The following is a 27,601-nucleotide window of genomic DNA, read 5'->3' as shown; positions in this document are numbered from 1 at the left end:
ACATCCTGTGAAAAGTGAGGAGTTTTATCGGGGAGAAGCCTAAGAGGAAATCACTGTTCAAAACAGATAAATAAATAAAGAAAGAAAAGCAGAGATCTTACACTGGCAACTGCAAAAGCTCCTTCACAGCCATCCACCTCCAATCATTCTCTCATAATCAGTGAACAGAGGACTAACTCTCACCAAAACAAATTTGTTATTCATTAAGAAACGTACCTGAATAGAATAATTGGCAAGTTGCACGTTTGTAATTACAATGAAAATCTCATGAGGCAACTCCTCTGGGACAAACCAACTGGATTTTTCATTGTAAAAATACTAACTATACATGTGCAAATGTCAACCATCTAGGTACGTTCTGTGTATCAAGAGCTGTGTACATAAACAATGAACTCTTTCCCAGACAAGTTTCTATGCAGCCATTAAGTGGAAATGGTTACTATGCCATCTCCCGTGGAAATCAAATGAATATAATAAAAATAGTTTCACATGTGCATAATATGGCATACAGATGCTTCTTATACAACATGAAGAGCCGTTACAGTATAACTCATCTACGATGATAATCGCTTCTTTCTTAAGGCCTGGAATCCCAAGCAGAAGTGCACATGTAATTGCACGCCTGCTTTTGCATATGCAACTGCTGTCGCTGCAAGCAGAAATTAAATATGTATATTGCTACATAAAAACCTAGTCATTTACAGATGTGAATTTATCTCAAACTCTTTCCAACTTGTCCTCGACTATCTGACTGGACTTCTGGCTTGGTGCTAACAGAGCCCCCTTTTACCACATTCCCAGCATGTAAGAAGAAGGAAACACCCATACTTAACTGCAAGCAACTCTACAAAATTGCAAAGGTGAAGAGCAAAATCAAGTGGAACCTTGCGACATTTTTTTTTTTTTTTACATTGACACCCCCTTTCAGCCCAACTCTTGTGCTCAAATTCCACTTTAAAGACATGCTTAAATATCACTGAACTCAGCAGGGACAACAGCAAAGTGCACTGGAAGGAGAACACTGATGCTTACAGGGTACGGATGCAGTTCGGTGGAGAAGGCACTTGAAGCCCTGCAGACGAGGAGCGAGGGGCAGCAGGACTACCTGCAGGTGGCAAAGCACAGCCCTGAAACAGATCAGCGGGAGGCTTTAGCCCCCCTCTCTGCCCTGCCTGGGCTGCATTGGCATTGAGCCCTCGGGAGATGCCAGTGCTGCCACGCGGCCCCTCAATCCTGCTGGGCACCGGGAACAGGGCTGAGATCGTCTCTTCGAGCCAGCCCGCGAACCAGAAAGCTCCAGTTTCTACTCAAATGTGTGGTGTCTGGGCAGCCTCCAAGGGATAAATGGGGCAATCTTTGGAGAAAATTGGGCTGATAAAGAGGAAAACAAACCCGACTTCGAGGAACCCCACTAACAGCAGAAACTTTTCCCCATGACAAACTGATGAAACTTTCTGCCCCCATTTTAAGGCTGAAACAGACTTTCAGACTGGTTCTTCTTCTGGCTTGTTAGCACCTCCTGGTCCTAGCAAGAGACATCAACTATGCCTACAGCATGAAGCAGAACTGGTGGCCAGTGCACGTGTGTATACACACACAGACACAAGCAGCTTTAGCAAAATATTTCCAGTAGGAAAAAAAAAAGCAGAATCCATCCCTCTATCCTTGACATAGTGCAAAAGACATGCACAATACTGCATATTTAATTGCACTTTTAAAAATCACCTATTGGATGTGCTGTCTAAAAAGGAAGGCCGAAGAACAAAGCTGCCCATGCCTTTTAAGTAATGGAATGCTGAGGAATGGTGGTAAACAAAATTTGCTGATACGTCCTTGCCAAAATGGCAATAATGATAAATCCACTGTAAAGAATAAAATGTCTATTTGCAGGGGAGAAATGGAGGGATCTGTGCTCCAAATTCCACTGGAAGCTTTTGAAATCCCGTCCTTAAATAGCATAGTCCAGTGCCAAACTTCACAAATCTGCTAGTAACCACTTGCTAAATTACCCAAGAATCAAACCAGCAACAAGTTTTGCTACCCATGGACATTGATTGTAAACATATGCAATTAACATAAGTAAGAAAAATAAGAATAACAAAGATTACGTGAATGTTTAGTTATTCTTTCCTTACCACCCTCTCTTAACCAGTGTTGTAGGAGCCTAAAGACCTCAAAACTTTCTAGTGTTCATTTTCAGGAAGCTTCTGCAAGGTCAGGATGTCCTTCCAGCATTCACCAGGTCTGAAATCTCATGGAAGCAGGTTCCCTTGAGGAAATTTTTCTAACAACAATATCAGTAGATGGACTTGCAAGTCCTTGGTTTTCTTCATGGATTTGCCAAAATAAGCTTTAACAAAGAGCAGCTTTTCTGCTTCCCCCTTTTATTTATGTGCAGAACATGAGTATTTCTCTACCTCAAAGGACTTGATTTTCTAAATCACTTTGAAATCCTCAAAAGCTACTATAAAACCAGTTATCTTGACTGAGATCGGGACAGGAAAAAGGGTAGAGAAGGAACCCTACTGCGCGAGTTTGATAGGACCATGTGTGTGACCTCCACAGTACTGCATGGGATTTAGTGTCTCAGGGCATCACTCTCAAAGAAGTCAGCATGGCTGCCTGTCAGCAACACTAAATTGTTTGGTTTTGATTTTTTCAAAGTAACAATAGAAAGTGAAAAAAGTAATCGCAGCAAAGCAATCAGATTAAAAATCATTTGCAACTACAGAAATAATATTTTAACAACTGGGGAATAAGGGAAACCCACTTTGTAGCTTAACCAGATCAGTTCCATCTGTTATTTTAAGGGGTGAAGCCTGAACTGAGAAATCTGTGTCACACAGAGGCCGGCAGGTTTGTGAACTCTATCAGGAGCTGCTTAACAGTTGGTCTTAATCGTTTTCCAAGGCACAAAGCCGAGATCAAGATGAATCTGTTTCCCACATTGTTTCCTCCCAACAGGGTTGGATTTCAGATTTGCCTGGATTAGAGTAAAGCCACCGGAATTCCCCACCTGGACATTAAGAAGGTTGGAGGCCTTGATTTCAAAGGCAAGTGGTATGCAGTAATTCCAGCCTGGCCCCACGGGACTACAACTTTCATTTCTAATCAGTGAATTGTCTTTGCTTTGTGCAAAACATTTTTTTTAAGAGGAGGAGGGAGATATTATTACATCTTCCCGTTTACGCCATCATTTTCTTTCTGAGCCAACATATTTTTAGCTTAAATAATAATGAATTAAAAGCAGATTCATTAGTTCACCTTTTCCAGAGAAATTAATAACAGGGCTGAGATTTTTAAATCCCATACTGTTCTTCTGCCTCACCCTGAATTTCCTCATATGTTACTTTCTCACATAATCGGCTTGGGCTCAGTGTCTGTGCTGAGCTGTGCTTTAGTCTCACTGCATGTTGCAACAGCAGTGACCAGGACCTGAACCATCTGCACCTTTATCCTACAAGCGCATTTACTCAAAGGTACAGACCTATTTCAGCTGAAGAAGGTTGGAGCTTCTCAAAAGCCTCCTTGGCTAAAGGGAAGAATGGGGCCCCTTCTCTTGCAAAGCCAAAAATGTCGTGGCATGCATAAATCTCTGTGCAGAAGCCTCTGTGTGCTTTTCCCCCCTAGATGATGGGCTCAGACTGGACTGGCCACCCGGCATCCAAATTGCAAAGCACTGCAGGTGTCGTCAGCTGCCTCGCAGGGGGCTGGGTCCTGATACCTTTCCCCTGCACCCTGCTCTACCCTCCTCAAGTCCTGAGCACAGACAGATGCACTAGCCAAAAAAAAAAAAAAAAAAAAAAAAAGCAAAAAAAAGAAAAGAGCAAGCAGGAAAACATCGTTTTACTGTGTAGTCTGTGCTGGGTTGGGGAATGGGGTTTAGCTGCAGGAGGAGCCATTCTGCTGGTATAAACTGTGCTCTCCACTGGAGGAGTTTGTTGATGCAGATGAGGCTGGAGAGGCCTCTCTGAGATAACTGTCCTGAGTGAGCGGCTGCGTGGCGCTTGGTTACCAGCTGGGGTTAAACAACGACAAATACAAATGCCAAGCTCCGACTAACAGGCGATTTTCTTTCAGCAGTCCTCCTGCGAGAGGAAAGGGGGTCGCACCAAACCAACAGCACCAAACCCGTGCTTCTGCCACCACCCACGAGGACCAGCAGGATCCCTTGATGTGAGCATGTCCCATGGGAGGCGAGGACAGTGTCTGGAAAAGTCCAAGTGTTTGTCTTGGCAAACTCCAGCCCATCTCGATGTTTTATCCGTTGAGCTCTAGCTTCCATTAGGTCCCCAAGAGGGTTTACCCTGCTGAAGATTTTCCTGTTCCGGGCAGTCAGGTTCAACTCATTTTAATAGACTTCACAGGAAGAGCTTTGATTTTGACCCCTGCAAAGAAGTACTTCTGATGAGGGAAACAGAAACAAAGGCAACACCAGCGTTTGCATCACCAGGGTGGCTGGGAGGAGTATTCAAACATTATCGACTTGAATCTGGAGGACGGAGATGGTTACACAAGTCATCTCAGATGAGCCTAGATATAATCTTTTCATTTCCCTTTGCCGAAGGCCAGGTGCCGCTGGCTCAATGACAGGCAGAGACAGCAGGGCTTGGGCTGGCTGATGGAGTTACCACTTCCACAGCTGCCCCTGCTTTGCCTTGAATCAAGTTATCCATTATCAATCCACTCCTGGGGCTTGACAATTTACAACAGGCATTTAAGCCATCGCCCAGCTCCATTTGCCTTAACCATCACTCTCTCAAGTGCAGCACTTCAGGATGCTGATGACAGACAAACTGCTCCAGCAGTTGCACTTCAGTACAAAGCGAGCAACCAGCCAGCCACGGTCCACACATCGGCTGCCCCAAGCCACCCTAACCAGAGCTTTCATTTACCTTAACCACTGGGAAGGACAGAGAGTGAAAAAGTGTAAAAGTGTGGTCGATTCCGCCACATCTTCTCTCCATTTGCAATGTTACAATGTAAGGTTCGCCATTTGCAGGTCAGAAAGCAATTCCTGAAGTTAACACGAGAAAGCGTCCGTTTCCCTCGTTTGGCTCCAATATAGCAGTCTCCTTTCATATCCATGGGGGCAATGAGACTAAACAAAATGCAGGACTGGATATTGTTACATACCAGTGGAATATTGCGATTTGGAGAAAATCTCACATTCACAGGAAAAAGAACCACATCCCTGGATTTAGAACAATAACCGAAAACAAAAACCACCAACCGCTCATTCAGACAAGTCAGGGGTTTGCCTCGTTAGACTCAACCCTATGTGAAGAGCCACACAACAGGGCAGCGAACCAAAGTGCTAAATATACAATCAAAATCATTTCACAATAAAAAAAAAATATCTTTACAACCTCCACGTGATGATGTTTGAAGGTTTTGTAAGAACACATTTTTATCTGACAGCATGTGTTTTCAATACAGACGTATTGGGGCCTGCGCGTTGCTATTTTAGTGCTAACATTTACAAGCTTATTTGCTGAAGGCAATTTTTAAAGACACTTTGTCAGTGGCCAAGTCCAGCTCCCATTGAAGTTAGCTGGAAGACTCCCACTGACCTCAATAGGAAACAGCTCAGACGGTCAGGGCTGGATTCGGAGCTGCTAGAACTCACTGAAATGCCACAAGTTGAGGACACGGCTCTTGGAGCAAAATGGGTAAGCCCAGGAGGAGAACACCACATAAGAAATAACAGGAGGGTATCCATTAATAAATATATTAAGACATGGTGCCACGTAATTTCTTCCCTGGCCGCGCCAGTGTAACGGATTTCCACCCCATGCCACAGCTCACCACCAGCTTTTGCCAACGAGACGGTTTGTGAGGTTGTGCACTACTGCTTGTGCTCACTGAATCTGAATGTGAAAAAAAATTAAAAGCAAAAAAACCTACAGAGAAGGAGGGATGTTTTCAGCAATCCAGAGTGATCTTGCTGAAATTACAAGAATTATTCAGACTCCTAAAGTCAAGCACAGACAAAAGCGCCTGGAGAGTCCCAGCTTTACTGTCTTCTTTCAGATAATTATTTTCCTCTAGCTCATCACAACTAAGAAAACTTTGTTTAATAGCTTCTAATATTGCTACCATGACTGTAACTGTACTTCCTTCATTTGACTGGAGAAAGAGCTTGAAAAAATTCCTTGCAGACAGCTTTTTTTCTCTTTTTCTTGTTATAAAGTCTACACATGCTACAAGGGCACAAGGGATGGAAAAAGTATTTAATTAGTATTTCCAGAAATATCCTCGCCTAACCCATAATGAGGTCATGCCAGATCATAATCCTCCTCAAATACAAGAGACAAAGTGATTTCCTTTCATACAACATCCTTTTTTGGGTGCAGCATCGACAGCTTTTCTGTGGTTTCAAAGGAAAAATAAAATCGAGTCAGTCTGAGCGGGGGAAGTCCAGAAACACCTAATACATCTTCCTGTGAGATGAATTCAGCAGGCCATACCTCAGTGAAGACATGGGTGAGATTTAATACAACCAGGAAGCTTTCTTTTAAAGAAAACAGAAGGAAAAAAAAACCCAAACCAAAACCACAGCTCCAATCTCCATGTGCCCAACTGAACCCCTTTGAACTGTCTGCTCAAATAATATTTCTCTTAAATCACAAAGGGGTGTGTTTGGGCTACCTGTGTCTATCTGCCATTCCTCCCACCTGCAGGAACCAAACCCAACGCCTGGGTGGACCCTGGAAAAGACAGAGCACGGCGGACAGTGCCAGCCCGGTGGTCCAGGGGTCAGCCAGATCAGCGCTGGTGTTGCCAGGGCTTGGCTCGCTCCAAAGAGGTGTTGGCAGCAGATACAAAGGTCCCGAGACCAACCTTCTTACTGCAAGGTCACCCCTCCTCCCTTAGCGCTTCCTGCAGCCAGAGCATTGCTGGGTTTTGAAGACTCTCCAAAAAAAAGACTGTTCCTCGTGTGGTCCCTCCTGGGTACGGGGTAGGGAGAAGCAGGGGCTCTGAAGCTCAGGAAACACTGAGGCCACGTAGCCCATTCTCCTTACAACACACTTCACGGGCTTTCATTAATTTCTCCCTGCAATAAGCCCAATAGCTTGTACATGGCAAAAATACTAACTTGGAGAAAAGCTTCCAATCTCATCTTGATGAAGGCATCAAGAGCTTGAAACCCCACCAGTTCCCATAGTGGCTTAACCCCACAATTATTCAACTCCACTGTTACATTCTGGCAGGGAGCAAAGCTCGGGTGGACGCCCAGGTTTAGCTTGCAGCTGGCGATGGTTCATCAGCTTTTCCCCACTGGAATAAGGGGCCAGAGAGTACAAAGCATTTTCTCTCCTTTAATACTCTGGAATTAAAATAAATCAGAAAGAGGACATTATCTGCTGTATTTGCCCTCTTCTGCAAACACAGTCGTGTGTTATTTCACTATAGAAATCACCGGGCAAAGCTGATTTACTGACCAGTCTCAGGAAGCCAGTGGTTCTCCACTCCTCTCTCCCATCCCCCCAAAGTTTATTGTTGAGTTCTTGGAACATCAAGTACAGAGTGTGAAATAATTTAATGGTGGGGGGATTTTTCACCCTCCTTCTCTATCCCAATATGACTAAATTTATTGATTTTGGATTGCTGTAAATTATAATGTAATTATCCTGCTGCACAAGCAGCTTCCCATTCCAGAAATTAAAAAGCAATTCAGGTAAATGATCTTTAGCTATCATGGTGCATCCCTGCAGAACTCATTAAGTTGGGGGATTAGACGGCACACCAAAACTCTTACAGGGCGGGTGACATTGAAAACTATCATGCCTGAAAATACAGAACTTCCTTGGGAAGATAACAGGGGCAAAGCTGCTGGTGTGGCATTTTTTTTCTTTTCCGACAACTTTGAAATGCTATCAACTTGTACATCTCCCAGGATTTCTAACGCTCACTTATTGACCCTTTTTAAAAATAAACACCCTTCCTTTGAGACGAGAATGCCATTAAGAGGGAAAGTTTAAGAAATGGACAACATCACACCGCCATCCGTAGAACCTCGTTATTTGACCCCGTTGGATCTCAGGTGGAAAAGCAGCTCATGTGAGTCAGAGTCAGCAAGTACTTTCTGAGGTGGGAGACTGCCAAGTGGCACTGAAGAAAGCTCATACCAGATTTCTAGCCAGCTAAGGGTAATTTTCCAGCCTACCCTAAAGAAAGCTCTATCTGGCGGGATCTCTAAAAGATTAATCACTTATTGATTGCAGTCGCAGAAGATATTGCCATACATGCCCTTTGCCAGCACAACTGTTCTCAATCCCTCTGTCTTGTCCAAAGGTTAAGTTTTGCCTCCCTAAAGTTGCCTGCTGCCAATTCAATCAGTTAAGGCATTTTCCACTTGCTGTCCTATACTGTTGTGATGCTGCAAAGCAGCCATCACCAGGCTTCACGCTGAAGGCGGCTAGAGTCGTTGGCAGATGAAAGGATACGTGCGCGCATAGTTTGCACATCATTAAGTTCGTAAAATGCTTTGAGGATGAAATGTGCTACATAAATATAACAGGTTATTAAATTTCTTGGTGCCATTTCCTTCATCTAAGTCTGCAGTGGTCTTCGATGGATTGTGCCTAAACCTGCTACTGCTTTTAGCTTCCCGGCTTTTTTTTTTCCCCTTGCCCCAGGAGATTTGATGTTTCCCCCCAGCCGATGAGTCTTTCACACCTTCTGGTTGGCCCCGCACAGCTGCTGCGCAGACGCGGGGAGTCCCTCCGGCTTTCAGGCTGCTCGTGTGCAGCCTCTCTGCTCATTTCCTCTGAAAGCGGCGGCTGCCGGACTTGAAAGACCCCTCTTGCTCCCACCACTCTTCCCTAATACAGCCCTTAATTAATACTGAAGGCAGCTACCACTTTTGAGTAGGACAGTGCAGATCCTCAGGATATTAGCCAAACACCGAAGAGATTTATAAACTTGTCAGCATGGCCAGGGTACTCGGAAAAGAAGCCAAAATCTTCAGTTTAAAAATCTCCTACACCATCATAAATTTCAATGTTATCTGCAAGTTCTTCTCACTGTGAAAGTTCACTAGTTCTGTTATTTCACTTCTAGTAAGTACCATGTCCTAATTTGGACATTTTTTCAGCATTCAGCTGAATTCTGAAGATATATGACATACCCCGGTAGTCTTTTCTCCCGTTAAAAACAATCTATTAAGTCAGAGTCTTGTGAAAGCCCAAATCATAATACTGGTCTGTGTTTCTAGCAGACAGGGCTCAGCAATCCCTCTCTCACCATCTCGCCGACACGCGGTGCTACGATTACACAAGGCGCTGCGGCAGGAGCACGGGACATCACTGCAAATCTCCGTTCTTTTTTGGGATGCATGCATACTTTTCAAATTTCCTAAAAGGAGAGATTATTTGGTTTTGGCCAAGCATCTGAAACCACTCGCAGGCCACACACAAGTTACCGAGTAAGCAGACGACATCCTCTTCTCAAACTCTTATGGACACAAACAGATTTTCAAAACATGTACTTCAACCACCTCAGCAAATTGTTTCCCCGGTGCGTTGGTGCCGGGAGGCCAGCACCCGCCCTCCCTCCTCCTCACCCCCCTTTCACTGCTTACAGCAAAGAGGACATTAGTACTGGACTGAACCTGCTCCAGTTCTTTTATATAGATTTAGACCGTATAATTTGATCGCGACCACAGGCAGTTTTATTGCCCTGATTTATATGGAGCCTTGCAGGGGTTGGTTGTTTTTTTTTTTTTTTTTTTCCTTCCCTTTTTTTGGTAAGAAAGCAAGATTCATAGAAATCCTTTCCCTGCTCCAGCCTGAGGACAAGCTGTGGGATCTCCAGGGCTTCCCGCAAGGGCTGCGGCAGGCCTGGATGCCACCCTCCCTCTCCCCTCGCCGTGGTCTCGGAGGGGGATGCACACACCACAGGAGCTGGCTGAAGCTTCTCCTCGAGCACAAACCCTCCCCGTGGCCCTCGCTGCGTCACAGCACTTGGCTTGTCCTGCCCGAGAGGATGGTCCAAGTGACGTCTGGGGCAACTGAAGTTGCCGCTCCCCTTACCCACTGGTGTGATACCCCGATGGAAACCTCAGCATCTCTCCCTCTCTTGCCCATTAACCCTCCAGAAAATCTCCCAGGAAAGTGAGCAAAAGGCTTCTTTGACCAAGCTGTCACTTTTACAATCCGAATAGAAGGGGATGAAAACCGAGGCAGTTCTGCCGTGGAGCTAAGGGAGATGTGGCTGTCGGGCCAGGCATGTTGCTACCAACCATCTGCATTCCCAGGGCACACTAAACCTGGGATCTGTATTAGTATTCTCCGGCAGGCATCTGGCAGATATTAAATACCAGTCTCTCTGGAGAACTTGTTACCTCCTCATGCTTGACTGGGTGAATATAAGCAAGAGCCGTGCTTGTATCTGCTACCTGAAGAAGCTAGATGAAGCCTATCTGAAACATGCCAAGACCGCATATCTGTCATTACCATACCAATTTCCTGAATGAAAATCCTGTCTGTCTTTCATTTAATCTGTCCTCTGTCTCATTACGTGACCAGAACATGCCACTCTAACTACAAAGACAGGTCAGTATGTGACTCAAAAGCTAATTTATGTTACTTACCTAAAGGATTCCTGCCTGGATGAGCATCATGTTTTGGAATAACAATAACAAAGTCCACCGATAGTCCTGCCCTGTCACTGGCATGTGGAGAGCTAATTTTGCAGTGGGCCACGGGCTTAGAGAAAAGGTTCATCAGAAATCCAATCACCTCAGCTTGGTAACCTCATCTTCACAACAAACACGGACTTTTTTTCTACCTTCTCTACCTTTTGTCTTTTTCTGCACCTAGCCAGTTCCTTCTTATCCTTCTATGAGCGTGTAACTCCTCTGATCAAATACTTCATGACTTTTCCCTTTGCTACCAATTTCTCCTCTTGAAGAGTGCACAAAATGGTGTCTTTTGGCTCAAACCCTGCTGTTACAGTCTTGCTCCTCACATCTCTGGACAACAGCTGGTCAAAGGCCTTCTGACCCCTCTATACAACTCAGCCTTCCTCCTGCACCTCCGGCCCAGGCCACCCCTGCTGCTCTGTAAATCATCTTACCCAAGTAAAGACTTTTGACCATAATCCACCATGGTTTCCATAAAGGACTCTAACTTCTCTCTATCACTCTGAGACTGCTGGCACCTTGTGTCTTACCCCATCTAGTAATAATTTAGCAAAACTTTGAAGCAGAAATCATGTCCTCCCTAGTTATGGGTTCACACAGCACTGATCAAATACTGCTGACACTACCTTTTGCCTCACTTAGGAGCATAACAGTTGTCTAGAAAAAGTATTTCAAAATAACCTGCAGAAGCATTACCAGAAAACTCACAAGTGACATCAGCCACCACCTTCTTCATATGCACCCAGAGGCAGATCAGGAATGTTGGACCTGCACATCTGCACCCTTTGTGAGCATCTGGAGAAACATCATCCCTCCTTTGTGGTATCTACAACCACTGCATTCAAGGGCCAATTCCCTCTTCTGTTCTCATGCCTTAGTCAGCTGACATAGCCTTCAAATTCCAATTGTGTCTAAGCATCGTTTGGGCCAGCAGCTCTGTACCTCAAAAAAACACAAGGTTTGGTGAACCAAATTCAGGAGGACATTTCTGTTCTGCCCTCAGGACTTAACTATTGGAAGGTTTTGAAGTTGGAAAAGAATAGTTTTTCATTTGGGTCACAAAAAGGAAGAATAAACTAAAACCATCTTTACAAGAGACATTGCAGATACAGGCAGTGAGGAAAGGCCCTTTGGGCTGATACTTAGAGAAGCTCATTTCTATCCTCGCTCAAGTGCTACAGAGGTTAAAGACCTGCTACAACCTGCCATAAAAGGCAAAACCCACATTAATAGGAAATGTGTTCCCCTCCCCCATTCCAAATGTATTTTTTATGAGTAAACATTTCTGTATTAAGACTTACTGTCTTCAAAGATCCCTTTTATGTCCCAAAGGTAACCATTTAAGTGATCTTATAACAGCCGTTACTTATCTTTACAATGGGCAATGCACATGAACTCAGTGTCTGAGACTTTCATTTTGCTATATATTTTTTAGTAACTACATATAAATCCAGCCTGTTTCAAGTGTCACTGACACTATGTGGCCAAAAGATAGCTTTGGATCTTATTTCAGCTGCTAAGACATTGTTTCAAGTGGAATTAAAGGAAGCACAGAAATTTGCAAAACTCTTTTTTTCCTCCCAACCCTTTTAGCTTGCTTACAAAAGTGATGCAGCATGCACAGAGCTCAGAAAAAGAGATGCAAATGTTTTTCACACATTCAGCCATCTCATATCTGTTTTAACAGTCACTGCTCCAGCATTTGAAATACAGGACCCTGCAGTAAAGATGTTTTGAGGATGTCTTTGTAACAGCACATGAAGGTTCCTCTGGAGTTTTTCAAAGGGAAAAAATTGCACCACACAATAGTATTGCCAGCTCCTCTGCAGCTGATTACAGTATTAGAGCATGCACGTGCACAGCAGGCTAGTGGGAAGGAAAGCTGAAACTCAGGTGTCCTCTGAGGCTGTCATCCCACATCAGTGATTTTCTTCTCCTTCCATCACCTGGTCCCCAGAATAACACCTTTCCTAAGAGCCTAATTACAAAGGACTTTGCTAAAACCATTGTCTGTTACTTGGGTCAGGGTGAAACCCTGAAGCTCTGCATCGTTTCTGTAAATTCATCCAGGTCTGTCCAAAACTCTGTCCAGGTATTTGAACCTCAGCAAACCGTTTGATGAACCTCGCCCATAGATTATGTATGTAGGAAACCCTCTTAAACTAGGAAAATTCATTTCTCTTGTTTCTTGTTTCAATACAAAAGATTTACACAGCTATTAACAACACGATGTTCTCCAACTGAGTTTGCCAGGTAAGATCGCCTGGAAAACTTTCTTACTCCAAGAGCACAGCGTGACCTCTTGGAATACAGTCAATCTCTACGTATCCCAAACAGTCTCTCCACTATAGATATTGAAAATACCTTCACTATACAAACTTAACCTCATCTTCCCTAACCCTGCAAATCTGTTTTATTGGCCCCCTTTGACAGCAGCAGGTTGACACCTCAGACATATGAGCAAGGTCACCCTTGTAACACAGCGCCCAGGGGCAGCAGCACCCTCTTGCAGGCGGTGGGGAGGGGGGGAAAGGCAACCTCTATGTAGTCTGACCCGTTAAGTGCTTCAGTATGACCAATGCCATAAACATGCTAACCAGATGCTGATGGATGGGCCTGGAGGCCCAAAGAACAACGCACGTTCATTATATAAACGGGGGAGCGAAGGGAAGTCAAGCAGCTTTCCCAAAATCATGAAGGAAGTTTGGGGCTGGATCAGGAACTGAAACTAATTTTCTCCAGACTCAGTTCTGTGCCCTCACCATAGGGAGCCACCAAAAAAATTGGGTATCTTCACACAAGCAGCCTCTGGGAGTCGGGTCAGCTTCCCACAACACATAATAACTCCTCTCGTTAAAATGGGACGTGCAAACCAATGCCTAAAGTCCTCACCTTCGTGTTTCTCTGTTTTTGCTTTAAAGTGTGGCTCTAATTGCCTCAGAAAGAACATCACCAGCTTTACCTGCAAACTGATATGAACAAGATTTAGCTTAACCTCGAGTCTCAGGAAGGCAGCATTTGCATGCATTCACACAGGACACCGATATTCACACCAGCCAGCATGCAGAAGAGGATGCTGCTTAGTTCCCCCCCCATTACTGCTGGTTCACCCCACAGAGAGTAGCCATAAACAAAGGTGAGCCCCAACAGAAAAACAGGGCAGAGAAAGATCATTTTTCCCCCCTCGCAAACAGAGCAAAATATTTCAGTTGGGGAAAATCTAAACATTTCCCAACACTTTGGACCCAGGGTCAGGAATGCTGAGCCCTTACCACTCTCTCTAGGCTTAGAGCACCTTGTTAGGTGCAGAAAGTAGCTCCGTTTTCTTTAAACAATTAAACTATTGAAGCAGCGCACACCGGGCCAGGGACTTACAGGAAGATACCTCCTCTATTGGATGGTTTTCAGGAATGCTCAGACACTAATCTTTTATATCAATACAACTGAAGTCATCAAAACATCTACTTTAACTGTTTACTTAAGGATGCATCTGTTTCAAGCTGTGATTTTTTTAAAAATCTGTCAGTCAGGAGCTGATCCATGTAAGAGAAGAGAGCAGCTTTCTGGCCAAAACAGCATCATTCAGTCCCTGCAAATGTTGCTGTATTTTAAAAATCAGATATTAGTGGCAGTAAACATAAATATTTTGTTTACAATACTCCCGTTCTTACCTACAATTGGAAGTTTTTTCAATGGAATACAGTCTTAAAAATATCCAGGATTCCAGGAGAAGGAAAGGTATAAAAAAGAAAAGGAGAAAAACCCCATGGAGCCCTCTAACAAACTGTTGAAAAGACAGAATTGATTTCAGACAAGTTTGTGTGAAATCTTCTTCATTTGTGTTCATGTGGGAACACACTCAATGTTTTTTTTTATTAATTTATTTTCATTTTGAACTCAGTCAGCCTATGTGCCCAAACTTTTGCTCAGTTCTTTCCACCAAGGTTTGTCTGATTTCAACCCAACACGACTACAGGAGTTGCAGAACGCCCAGTGCAGGTCACTTCCAAACACATGTAAACTCATGAATTTAACATAATCCTAAACCAGTCAGCATGAAGAGACTATATCCACTTCGTTCCTTCAAGAGCTAAACTTACAATCTTGGCTGAGGTTTATTCCTGTCGTTACCATTAAGATGAGAGAACTCATCCTGCCAAACGTAGAACCCACACAGAATTAATATGATATGGATTTATTTCAGAATTTCAGGTTTCTGCAAGTTATGTCCCAGTTGGTTCTGGAAAAAATTGTAGCCCCCCAAGTATGAGCCCACTGTGCTAGGTACTGGACAAAGGCACTGCCAAAAATGAGTTTAAATTCAGTAAAATCCTATTAGTGCTACTGAATATTTTCCTACCCTTATACAACCAAAAGGAATGGTACTGACTGCTGCAATGTGATGTTCTCAAAAGCACTATGTGATGCATAGACAACTTGTGTTCAACTCTCCTGAAGGGAAAGAAACAACTCCTACGTTTGGCAGATGGGCATGAGAATTTGAGTCACTTGACCATGATTACGTGACATATCATTGAGAGAGGAAGGACTTGCTAGTGGATATGGTGACCCAAGGGACCTGGGCTAAGTCCTCTGTACTGCCACGGATGTCCCACATATGCCACCTATGAATTTCAAAAGTCGCAGAGATAAACAGTTCTTGACATCTCTCTGAAACAGCTGAACCCATTACAGCCGCTTTGGCCTTGGAAAATCCTCTGTGCCCCTTGTCTGCAGAATGGGAGCAACGACATCTCCCTGTTTTACCTGGATGTTCACGTGTGGAGAGAAGTGCAAGAGGCTGAAGTATTCAGGCACTCTTGGGGCTGACCAAGGTAAGAGAACCCCCCACAGGACCTGGGCTCCCTCCCAGAAGCCACCAGACAGCACAATTCATGTTCTCTAATTAAAAAAAATAAAAAATAGTGCAGCAGAATGGGCTGTGTCCTCCCAGGCCTCTGCCACCTCACTCATTGCCACATGAAACCGTCAAAACAGACTGCCTGGTTTCATGGAGGGCAATTTAAAGAGGAGATGAGCAATGCCAATTCCTCCTTTCAGTCTGAGGTGTATGGATACCTTCTCAAGGCCATGCAGAATTTCTTTAGGAAGTGCCGGGAATACAAGCCCCATTTCTTGGTGCTGGTAGTGGATGCACAGCATTTCTAAGAACATTTTTCTCTGCCACTCATCTGACCCCGGGAGCAGTCCCACTGCTCTGCACAGGCAGCAGTGGAGCGCTCTGCCAAACCCTATCAATTATTTAGCGTCAAAAGGAAGACTTAATCTGTGTGATAAAAGAATGGATTTTATCTAAGGCTTGTTCCCCTTAAAGTGATTTACACAACTGGCCTCTCTAGTTGCTTCCCTTAACATAATTATTTACTTTTGCATTAATAGCCTTCCTCCACTTGCGTTATTTTTAGGAGCCTTTTGTAGCCTTTAGAATTTACTAGGTTTTTTTCCTTGTCTTTTTAGTGGGGATTTTAAATTGCCCAACTCTCTGAACAGACTGTTAAAACACTAGTTTTGTCAATGCTGGTGTAAAGCTGGAGCAGCTCTGGGAAGCAGCTCCCCCAACTGTGTTGACACTTGGGCGTCAAGTTTGCCTCCGATTTGAGAAGCTGTGGGGCGAGATTTCAGTTCAGAGCTGGCAGTCGGGGCTCTTAGACTGCTCATCAGGCTACAGACTGATGAACATGAATGCAGGGCTTTAAAGCATTAATGTAGTCCCACCTTGGTTCCTTGCTTTAACCCGACTCTGCAATTTTGGCCAAGTCAGGAAAACTGGGATTTGTCCACCTAACATTAGCCACCTTAAATCAGGCATGAAGCCCTCAAGGGAACAAAGCAGGCATCTCCACAACGTGTTTTACTCCACCCTAACACAAAGGGATCCCAAACTAGACACCTAACATTTAGGCAGCCAACCTCAGACAAAACAAGTCCCATTCCTTATCCCCCATGATTACAGCAGACTCAAATGCCACAGTTAATGGATGGATTTGGGAAAATTAATTTACAAAACACGTGCAAATTCTCAGATGCTCAGGCAAAAAGCTGCCAAAGATACTAAAAATCCAAACCATGGGGACATGCTGGCAGCACAGAGGAACAGTCCAGGAAAGCATCGTGCTAAATATAATCCATTATCGTGACTGGATTTTCTTACTTGACTATAAATGACCAACCCACAAATAGGTAAGTTTAGCATCAGTTAAAAAGGTTATATTTAGGTACCCTTTGAGAGGCACTTTACTGAAGTCTAAACTGGATCCACAGAAAAGAAGATATATCAGTACTTGCCAGAATAAGCTTTTGGAGCTTACAAAATAACAGAAAAGTGGAAGCTATCATTATTACAACTATTATTAATGATAATAATAACAATAATAATACACTTACAAAATACAAAGGTCTTTCAGGTGGTACTTAATGGTTGGGCTCACCAGTGCCAGAACCAACCTGTGAAGAACACCTTTTTTCATTTTAAACCCATAAAAGCTTTTCAATTTGGTGTGCGATCCTGCAGCGTGGTTAGGGATGAGATTAAACTACTCTGTATTCAAAGTACCTCAGCATCTATAATGGGCTGAAATTGTAGGAACTTTTGGTATGACAGTTTTGGGGAGCTGTATACAATCAGCGAATGCTGGCTGATATTATGAATCACAGAATCATTTAGGTTGGAAAAGACCCTTAAGATCATCGAGTCCAACCATAAAGTTGCTGCATCATCAAACGCTTTGGTGATACGGACTCTAGCAGCATCTGTAAGGTCTATGCAATGTGAATCAAAAGTCTGTAAATATTAGTGGTTATCCACTCTGAGGTTGCACCTTTGCCCACAGGGCTGGCTATCACACAGAGAAACCCAGTACAGGGGCTCAGGAAAGGGGTTTCCCCCATGAGGGAAAAAAAAAAAAAAACAAAAAACCAAAACCAAGGAGACAAGAAGTCAGATTCCAGTCACTTGATTAAGCAAAGCAAAGGGTTACCTGACAAAGATGTATTGCTGACTATTTTAAAGAAGAGACTAGAGAAGACTCAACATTGCAAGCCACAGATAGAGCAGAGAGGGCAGGCAGAAGAAAAGATGTGCTTTTGTGGCACAGTTTGTGGCAATCTTATCTACTAAAATTCTGCCAAATGTAGCTGAAGAAATAAACGTGCTGCTCCCAGGGTGCTCTCCACCATGCCCACACACCAGACACCGCTCACTGAACATAAAAATGGTGCAGGACGGCTTTAACTTCACCCATCTCTACATGGATCCTTCAAAACTATCCCAAAGAGCAGGTGCCAGGCAACCAGCATGATTCAAAGTTGGCAGCTAGTCACAGGCCTTGATACCCTGCGACTGCGGAACAGCCTCAGCATTGCCCCAGGCTGAGCATCTGAGACCTCCGGCTGCCCAAAGGGACAGGAGTGGGTACGCAAGAGAGACCTGTAGGCAATCTGGCCAGCCAGAAGGGCTACGGTAGGAAAGAAATCCACTTTAAGACCCAGCAGAATTACTTTTATTTAAGACTGATGGAAATCTTCGGGGAAGAAATAGGATTCTTGATTGCTACCGCTGTTAACGGGAGTGTTGCACTGAAGCCCTACCCAAGGTGTGGGCCACTGAGCTATACGCCGTAGACACATAATAGAGAAAGTGGCTGTCAGGAGAATTTCGCAGTCTAAATTACGGGATTTTCCCATCATTCAGTTTTTGCCACTTGCCCCCTTCCTTCCTGGAGCCAACCCAGGCTTTTCTGTTAAGCACGTATCTCAACGTTTTAAGTTGCGTACAGCAAAGCGAGACAGGGCAGGGAAGCTAAAAATGTGCTTGTACTAGTTATATTCCTTTTCCTGGAACATGTGAACAACTGAATGAAAAACATTCTTTGGAGAAGATCCCTGCCCCTCCAGGGTGGACAGAGGAGATGACTTCATTGGGGCTGTTCTCCTTCTAATTTGTCTGCGTCTCAGGCCACACAAACTATATATTTTTTCAGCGCGCTGAGGTCTGCTGGGATGCTGGCATTTCCTCCTCCTCATTTACATGGTCTTCCCATAATCCAGCACTGAGACAAGCTGAACTGCACAAGGACTCCCTGCCAGCGCCACTCGGGGCTTGCTTACAGAAGACCTCTGGAGAGCGATGGGAGGTGCTCCCTGCCCTTCTCCTCTGCCTATGAAAGGGCTGAGTGTGCTACTTCTGCAGCTCTGAGCATTCCCGCCAGCCAGTAAATCAAGTGACCAAACTCCATCCCAATCTCTGATCCACTGCAGAAAAGCCCAACACTCTGCCCTTACAGCACACGCAGGTCGAAGAGCTGTATTTCATCAACCGAAGCCTTAATATCAGAGTCTTTACCTTCTGGAAAAAAAGTGTAGCCAGAGTCTTACTGGTTCTGCAGCTTGGTTTCCCCATGTTTACACCAAATGACTTGTTGAACTTCATTATATACAAAGTATTTCCATAGATCAGAGGCAGGGAGACCTGTGCAGCTAACATAAAATAAATTACCACCCCGTGATAAATGGTTCTATTAGCAATCCAGATTGTTAAACTCAGATACAACAGGATGAAGGGAGCACTGCCCCATTCATTCTCCCTGCGGCAGATACTGAGTTGTAAATAGGTTATTTTGTGTGTAAATAACACATTAAAACTCAGCATTAGCCGTGTCTTTTGATAGAGAGGAAATTGTTCCAAATAAATAATCTCAGACAGGAATGTAAAATAAGCCAGATTTAATAGTGCATGCCTGCTGCAGCCGTGTTAAACATGACTAAAATGATAAACCCCAGAATATACTAATAGTAAACTATGCTCTGACATCAAAGTAATGAGGCTATATTTTTACCCAGCTTTAGAAATGCTAAAATTAGTCTTGACAGAGCCAGACATCAGAAAAATGTTTCAAACATAAACACCATCAATTTGGGAACTTGGTGTTTGTGTCATGCGGAGGGTGGAGTGGAGAGGGAAAGGTGCATTCTGGGCCTTGTTAAAGTTAGGCAGTTAGCATTTAGGAGAATTTGTATTTAATTTTTATTACAAGATGAGAAACCCATCTTCCTAAATACCTCTGCCTCTGAAAGAGTGGCTCATTTAAATTTCTCCTTCAGCCACGCGCCTGGGCTTCCTTGTGCGTGCTGATACAGAGGATGTCGCAGCGCTAGCCTGGAGGACACAACCCAGTCTCACTCACATGCTGCTCTGCTCCAGAGTCTCCTACCCTACGCAGCAATATGCATTTCTGCATTCAGCAAAAGGGTTTTCTAAATATGAAGTGTTACAAGTTGCCCTTCCAGAAGTGGAGGCACTGAAAGCGAGAGGCTCGTCTACAGATTTGACTTGCCTACAACTCCTACATACTGTCATTAAAAGCAGTTTCCATCTCTGTCGCACATACACATGTGCACCTACTGAAACAGAAGACAGGAGCTTTGACTCCTTGGCTGGCATGATTTATGGAAAAATAGAAAATTAGGAGAGACTTCCCTGATGTCATTTCTGTGAGGCCAATTTCTGAACATCTGATCAATGAGTTACTATAAAAAAATGTCACAGAAGATCTCTAAAATGGCAGCTTCAGTAGACTAAAAATATGAAATGCAGATTGTTAGTACAAAAGGAGTCTTCTCCACTGACAGCATCAACAATATCCATCTCTTTTCCTACAGCTATAACTTAATTTGTTCAAGGCTGGAAACATTTGGGACAAATATCCAAAGCACAGCAACTAGAAATGGGGACTGAACATATTATTACCTTATAATAATATAGTCTGAATAATAATATAATAAAATAGCTATTCTTCAATTATTTAACTAATATTCAGTTTATTGCTTCAATTACCTTAATTATAAATAAAAGCTTATGAATCTATTCATTTCTACAAGGGAAAAAGAAAGCCTTATGATCTGAAAAACATGCTATGTTGGCACTCCATCTGTGTGACTCAGTAGAATAAAGGAGAAGAAATGTGTTACAAATTACGTTTGTTTGGCTCTGGAGAGCAGCTTAGTGATCTGCAGCACTAGCTAAGCCTTGCTGCCACTTTCTCACATGCTAGTACAAAGAGTAAAACCTCTACAATAAATAAAATCAAGAGTTTGTCTTGGACGAGAATAAAGACTTGTTCGTATGGCCCCAAAGCAGGGTGGGGAGCTCAGAGGCCCTCCCTTTAAAGCTGTTCCCCTCCTCAAGATGAACATCGTAATTAATCTCCATGCCTCGTTTGCTTTCTTCTGTAAGAATGAGCATAAATGTATATATTTCTGGCCTGTTGTGAGTAATTACACTAGTTTAGTGAGTCAAATATGTTATAATAGCATTAATACCACCTAAGTACAGTCTCATCGCTACTCAGCCTTTTTGTTATTATCTGCTAAATCCCACCTTGCAGTTAACTGATGTTAGAAGATGACTTTGTATTAATTTTTCTACTTACAAGCACACGCACCATGCTGCTCCCTTTCAGGAGCAGGTATTATGTCTAGCCAGAATTCAAAGGGAAGCCCTCCGAACCACAAGAGCATGTGCATCACCTGAAGGGTCCCGGGGCTGGTGTCTGATCACATGCTGCTCCACTGCCAGCCATTTTAGGTCATTTATGAGCACTTCTCTTCACAGCATGACATAGATTTCGCTCTTTACATCTCATTACACAATGCTTTCATCACAATTCTCCTGACATCTTCAAACAATCCTCCACTTACTTCTCCACTTCCTCTTAATAAAAGGAGAAATATTGAGCCCGTAAATCATTCTTTCCAGAGGCGAGGGCACACTGCTAATGGGACATATAATATTTGACGCTTAAAAACCAATCAAGTCTCCGGGGGTGCCAAATGGGCCGATGGACACTCCACCTCAGGGGCATCCTCATTTCCATCGCATCTCTGGAAATGCGGTGACTGCTTCCTTGGTGGAGGCACTCCCAAGGCAAGTGCCAAGTGGGGAGAAGCTGTTTATTCAGAACAGCACATCTGTGGGTTTTCAATTTTAGCACACGTTCAGACTTCGCTGGTGCCAATCAGCCCTTTGGTTCTGCCAGTTGCTGAGATGATGCCTCAAGTGGGCTGCCTCAGTCGTTCCTACAGCCTGTGCTTCTTCAACAGGGATCAAAATCTGCTGGGGGATGGCAAACTTCAGCACGTTGCTGTCTCTGCCTTTCCCCTATTTCTGCTGCCCAGCAAGCCTTCCCTTCTGCCACTTTGCATAGTGCTCACAAGGAAGGTGGCTCAGACCCATTCAGCAGCATGAAGTTGTGTTTCCCTCCAAACAACTCTGTGTAAAAGATTTTCTAGTTCTTCTTCAGAAAACCTTTCCTTTGGATAACAAAAGCTAACAAAGTTTATCAAACACACAAACTAAGATGATAGATTATAATCTAGCAGCTGCTACCTTATTCTGTACATCTGAATCTTCCCAGATCAATGTGGAAACAAAAACTGAGTAACAAAGGTGTTGAAAAGGAAGGATGGATAAAGCAGATTTAAGCAATTTGGGCTGGGAACTATCTTCAAAACTCAGCCAACAGAAAACAAAAACTCTCCAGCTGAGCTGTGTAAGAAACAGAGGAGCCCACAGGGGAGTCGTGCTGCTCTCCTGGGGTGATGAGAAACTACCCTGCAGTGAAGGAGAGGGAGGAGAAGGGTTTATTTTGAGGTAGACTCTGGCTAGCTATAAGGTATATTTTAGAGAAGGATAAAAAAGCTGCCTGCAAAGTTTACACAGCTGTGATGTCTCTTGTCACATCCAAGCTGGTGCAGCCCCTTCCAAGTTTGTCTCCTTATGCCCTCTCCAGAAAGGATGCCCAGTCCCAGTCCCCGGCAAGGGCAGCGTAGTGCCTCCCTGGTGGGCACAGCCTTGCCCACAGCTGGAGACACCACAAAGGGCCCCTGGCACCAATTTGGCAATCCACCAGCACACGTGTGCCAGAGAGGGACGTGTTTTCTGGGGCTGTGTTTTGTCTGCTGTAGTGGGTGAGAGGAGGCAGGAGCAACGTGCCTGCATGACCCCCACACACTGGTGTTATACCTGCCAAAAATGACCCCGTGCCCATGGGTGTCCACGACAGCTTCCTAATTGACTTCAACACCAGCAGGACCAAAATCTTGCCAAAAACACCGACAGGAAAAAGAAATCAGGACCTGAGCTATTTCTGAACGGCGCAAGTTGGGGAGTTTCTTTGTGAACCTTCTTGCATTGGAACTGGACAATCCCAAATGCCTCCCTAACCATGAAATCCCAGCAGCAACAACTGAAGACGGTGCAGTCTGTTTAGCTCATTAGCAGGATCCCAGCCGGCACACAACACCCCTCCCCAACCGTGATAAGAGGGTGCTCCCCAGCTCCAGCCAGCCTCCCCAGCCAGCCGTGGAGGAGTAGCAGGCACCGCGCTGCCTACACCGCGCAGCACCGGTCGGCCGGCCGGTGGCAAGCAGTGATGGGATGCCTCAACTCTCCAGCGGCCACCTCTCCCCACCCGTCCTCTCCCTCACCCCAGCCCAGTTCGCTGGGAGCGGCGGCGACTCGTCACGGTGCAGTGACGTTCGGACGCCACGCGGTGACACAGCTTCCCGCTCCTGTGACCTCCGACGGCTGAGAACCCCAATAAACTCAGCGTGTTCACAGGAGGACAGATGCCACTGTACTTATTAAATTCTTACAGTCTAATGAAAAACACCCCTGCTGCTTTCAAATTCTGGAAAACATAAAGTACCTCCTTGTGCCACTGCTGCTCCTGCAGCTGCTAAAGGAGTGGGTTTCTTCCCCGTCTCCGTAAAGCCATTCCCCTCCAGAACTGCACCTTTCCCTTCTTTTTTCCCAGCAGCAGTTGAAGCAGAAGTTTCCATCTTAGATGTGCATCTTCCAGCTCAGCAACCCTACAGGACATAAAACAAAACCAGATTCTGGTCACCACTCACAAAACAGGCAAAATCAGCTCCACGAGGAAGCGGCCGATGGTTCGGCAGAGCTCAAAAGTAAATGGCGAGGAGCAAAGATTTCCAGGGTTTCTAACTCCAGCGGCGCAGCCAGCACAGCAGTTGCAAGCAAAAAGGACACAACCCTGCAAAGGGATGGGTATTCTCACATCCCGCTGGCTTCAGGCAGTTGAAGACCTAAAAGGATCAAGACCAAAATACATTTTTTCCCCACTTAAACTTGGGCTACATAATAAAGCTTACAGGTCCAAAGGGCTTTCCAGGATTAAAGGACAGGTGAGACGCAAAAAATTTAGCGTGTATAAAACCAATTTGTCCATCCTATACGTAACCTAGCCCACCATAACAAAAAACTGAGTCAGCTAAAGACTTCCAATAAAAGTAGAGATAAAAATACATTTAAGGTGTTTTTTTTTCTTTTCCCCAGTTGGTGCTTATTCTGTGTGCTGTTTCTGAGCCAGTGCCCTGACCAGAACATTTCAACAGTGCTTACGGATAAGCCACAGCAGGTCTGCCAGAACCCATCCAGCTGTCGCTGGTAAGGACTAACATCTACCGATTCCTCTCTCCCATGCAAGCTCTTCTATCCTGACCGGTCGCGTCTGAAAATCAGCTACAGCTCTACTCCCATTACAAATGGTGAATTAAGTGCCACTGAAAGCTCTGTGAAACAAGAAGATAACAAAGCGCAAATAACCTGGTTTTTTAAAACTTAGGTCCATGAAAAATAACAGCTCCTAAACTTTTTGTTAGCTTGATTGTTTGTTCTGCATGACTCACCTGGTCTCCCAAAAGCAAACACATGTGTATCCCAAATTTAACGTAAAAGTGGGGCTTCTCTTAAATGAGGAGGCATGCTTCATTTCTGACTGCAAATACTTTAGTTTGCCCCGTTTTAACTTGGTTTATTTCAAATGTCACCACGTGACTCCTGTTTTCGCAGAACCCACACAGTTACCTGGCACTACCGGCCTCAGTCTGCTCTTGGGAAAACCCACTGCTAATTCCTCCTTTCCTTTCTGATTTTAATGCAGATCTGTAATTTTTCATATGCAAATTTTCAGATGCAAATTTTTCAGCTCCTGAGATACTCTGGAGCACACTGGCTGTTTACCTTACTGGAATTAATGGGATCAGCCAAAAAACGTCTGGGAAACCAGAAAACATTTTTTTGTTTGCAGGTAGTTTTACTGCCGTTGTGCCAGCTCAAACTTCCCCCCCTTCACTCTGAAGGATTAACTGACTCCTGAACATCTTGGATTAAAAAGTTAACTCTCCCAAAAACTTTAAAACACACAAAGATTTCAGAAACTCCCATGTGTGATCTGCAGCTTTTACCCTTCAGTTGTTCATGACCCTGGCGTAAGCACTTCGTTTTGTGATTCCCCCCCCCCCCCCCCTTGCTATTTTGCTGGTTTTCAAGAAGTTTTTGTGCTGTAACTTGAGGACAGACAAGCAGGAAAGCAAAGACCCTCTTTCCCTGCTCCAGGAGGAGCTCCACGGCTCAGCACAGCGGCGCATGGCCCCGTGCTCCCAGGCTCCCTCGCACCCACCGTTGGAGACCCTCCACGTTGCACCACTGTTCAAGACAGGCTGTCCTAAACCATTTCCTCCTCTGAGCTACTTTAAAACTTTCTTATAAATACAGAGCCAGCCTTGCTGGCACCCTAGAGGGAGCTGGCATGTGGTGGATGTTGTCCTCCAGCGTTGTCACCACTGCCTGGGCTCCAGCAGGACGATGGCCCACCGAGCAGCTGTGTGCTGCAGCCCGAGCAGCTTATCCCAGGAGCCCTCGGGCATGGCTCGTGTTAATGGCACAACTAAGTGATGGATCTGCGGTCACAGATTTGCAGCTGTAAACGGCGAAGCTTGCATTGGAAATGACGGGACCCACAATTACAGGCTTTACTGATGACACAAGGCTCCAGTGAATACCGAGGTGGCCCCTCGAGGTCCTGCCCCGGCATGTGCTGGGCTTGATGGCAAACATGGGATGGGTTCCTGGGGGCCAGGACTTTACAGTGGTTTAATCCAGAAATCAGGTTGGGTTACAGACCACGTAGGAAATAAATACACTCAAACTGGAGGAGTATTTGACCTGGGTCTGACAGCCTGGGCTTCTGTTCGTTAAGCAAATAAACTTCAGAGGCTATATTACTAGCCCCCCACCTGTTTCTTCTTAGTCCCTCCTTTCAAGGCTTTGCACTTTTGTTTGAAACCAGACGCTTGCCCTCGCACCCCTCCCGGCCTCCTGCCTCCCCGGTTACCCTGACCCTCAGGGCAGCCTCATGCCTGAGGGAGCTTCCTCGGGGGGCTGCGGGCTGCAGAGCACAGCAGCCAGGGAGGGGAAGGAAAAAACTGGTAATAGAAATTGTTCTCCCGTGAAACACGCAGGTTAGAGCCATGCTTTTGTCCAGAGAGGTATCTGAAGCGAGATCTCTAAACCACTGCCACAGACCCCTCAGTAGGGACCCAGGTTTTCAGACGCGTCATTTATCCAACTGGAGTTTGACAAGAGATCAGGCCCGTATTTGAAAATCTGGCCTTTGTAGCTGTATGCTCTCTTCTAAGATGAACTATGAATTTAAAAAAAATAATAATAAAATCAAGTGTTTCTAATAAACGGTTGTATTAAACAGGTAAAGCCTTCTCAAATACTGGCTTAGGAAAAAAAAGAAAGCATACAACTACTCTAATCTTGCAGGATTTAGGGTAGTAAGTCTATAGTTATTTTTGCTTCGTAAAGGTGCTTGGGTCAGAGCGGGCTGGATGCGAGGCTCTGAGCTTTTCCCCAAGTCAGCAGTAACCAAAAGCCATTCTCCTTCCACAGCCACCCAAAACCAGAGCTGACCGTCCCAGCCCGGGAGGACACAAGCATCCTCCCCGGCCGGATCCTGCCCTGCTCAGCACACCCACCCACAGACCGGGACAGAGACCCGGGAGCGAAGGAGCACCAACACTGATTTCATATCCCACCTCCCGAGGTTTCACGGACGATGGCTGCGAGTCAGTGACCAGCAGGCTCCCCTGCTGTGCTTTGGTGCAGTGTGTGACCAGGACACAGCGCTGCAGCTCTGGAGATTTAGGTTCCCACCTTGGCTCTGCCACAGTCTCCTCTGTGTCCCTGGGCAAAAAGTTTAACCTCTCCCGCAGCCGGTTTCCACAGCCATAAAATAGGAAATAGTACTTTGGCCTATTTGCAAAGCGCTTTGAGATCCTCGGAGGCACAAGGCTATGGAAGTATTTTTATTACCAGTATAAGAAGATATATTGATGGAGGCAGTCAATCCACACCATCCAGGAGCACAACATTCATTTTTTAAGCAATACATAGTTTGCTTTCTGTTCAATGCTAAACTTTTTCCGCTGCTCTGTGCCACACAGAATTTATAAATTCAATGACAGATTAATCTTAGCAGCGAGCCATTTGGCATGAAAAAGGGTTTCACAGGGAGCCTGCTTTTTCCTGTAAAGAGCATGCATTTAGGAGTGACTATACGGAGAAAGACCCTGTGCACTTATTCAAGCACAACTCTGCCCTCCGTCATTACTCAGAATTAGAAACCCAGAATAGATTACTCAGATTGTTCCTAAGGTTTGTAGCTTTCTCTGCAGGAGGAGGGTTGGGTAATTGATTTTGACACTAATACCAGCACTATTCATATGCCCTGTAATATAATTCTGCAGCGACACTAAAAAGGCAGCCATCTGAGATCTGAACAAGGAAAGTGCTATATGATTTGCCCTAGACAACCCCAGCTATTTTAACAGCTGCGTTGTATATTAAAAGGGAGAAATCCCAACAGAATTAAAAACAACAAAGTCACATTTGCCTTTGAGGGAAAACAAGAAGCCGTAAACTTTCCTAATAAAACAATCCCTCCCGCTAAGTGCTCGAGGAATGGTCGAAAGTGCAGTCCCAGAATGCCTGTCTCTTTTGGAGGACATCAGCCTGAGCAGGACTGCCAGCAAACTTGGGAATAAACAGATACTCCATCAACCATC

At 44.8% G+C, this 27,601-nt stretch overlaps 1 protein-coding gene across 4 annotated transcripts in view; it reads right to left on the bottom strand.

Annotated features, from left to right (window-relative positions):
- The window catches only part of GLI2 (GLI family zinc finger 2), a 204,585-nt gene that overhangs the window by 123,354 nt on the left and 53,630 nt on the right, over nt 1-27,601 (bottom strand). For 3 of the 4 annotated variants that reach the window (XM_030018854.1, XM_030018853.1, XM_030018859.1), the window contains exon 2: nt 23,374-23,536. The exons of the other annotated variant lie outside the window; for it this stretch is intronic. In XM_030018854.1, coding sequence (XP_029874714.1) covers nt 23,374-23,506 — 133 coding nt within the window. In that variant the 5' untranslated portion in view covers nt 23,507-23,536. The remainder of the gene's footprint in view (nt 1-23,373; nt 23,537-27,601) is intronic. 4 annotated transcript variants of the gene reach the window in all.

This window comes from Aquila chrysaetos, chromosome 6 (assembly GCF_900496995.4).
Source record: "Aquila chrysaetos chrysaetos chromosome 6, bAquChr1.4, whole genome shotgun sequence".
Taxonomy (NCBI): Eukaryota; Metazoa; Chordata; class Aves; order Accipitriformes; family Accipitridae; genus Aquila; species Aquila chrysaetos.
The sequence above is the reverse complement of the archived record's forward strand: the minus strand, read 5'-3'. Positions and strand labels throughout refer to the sequence as shown.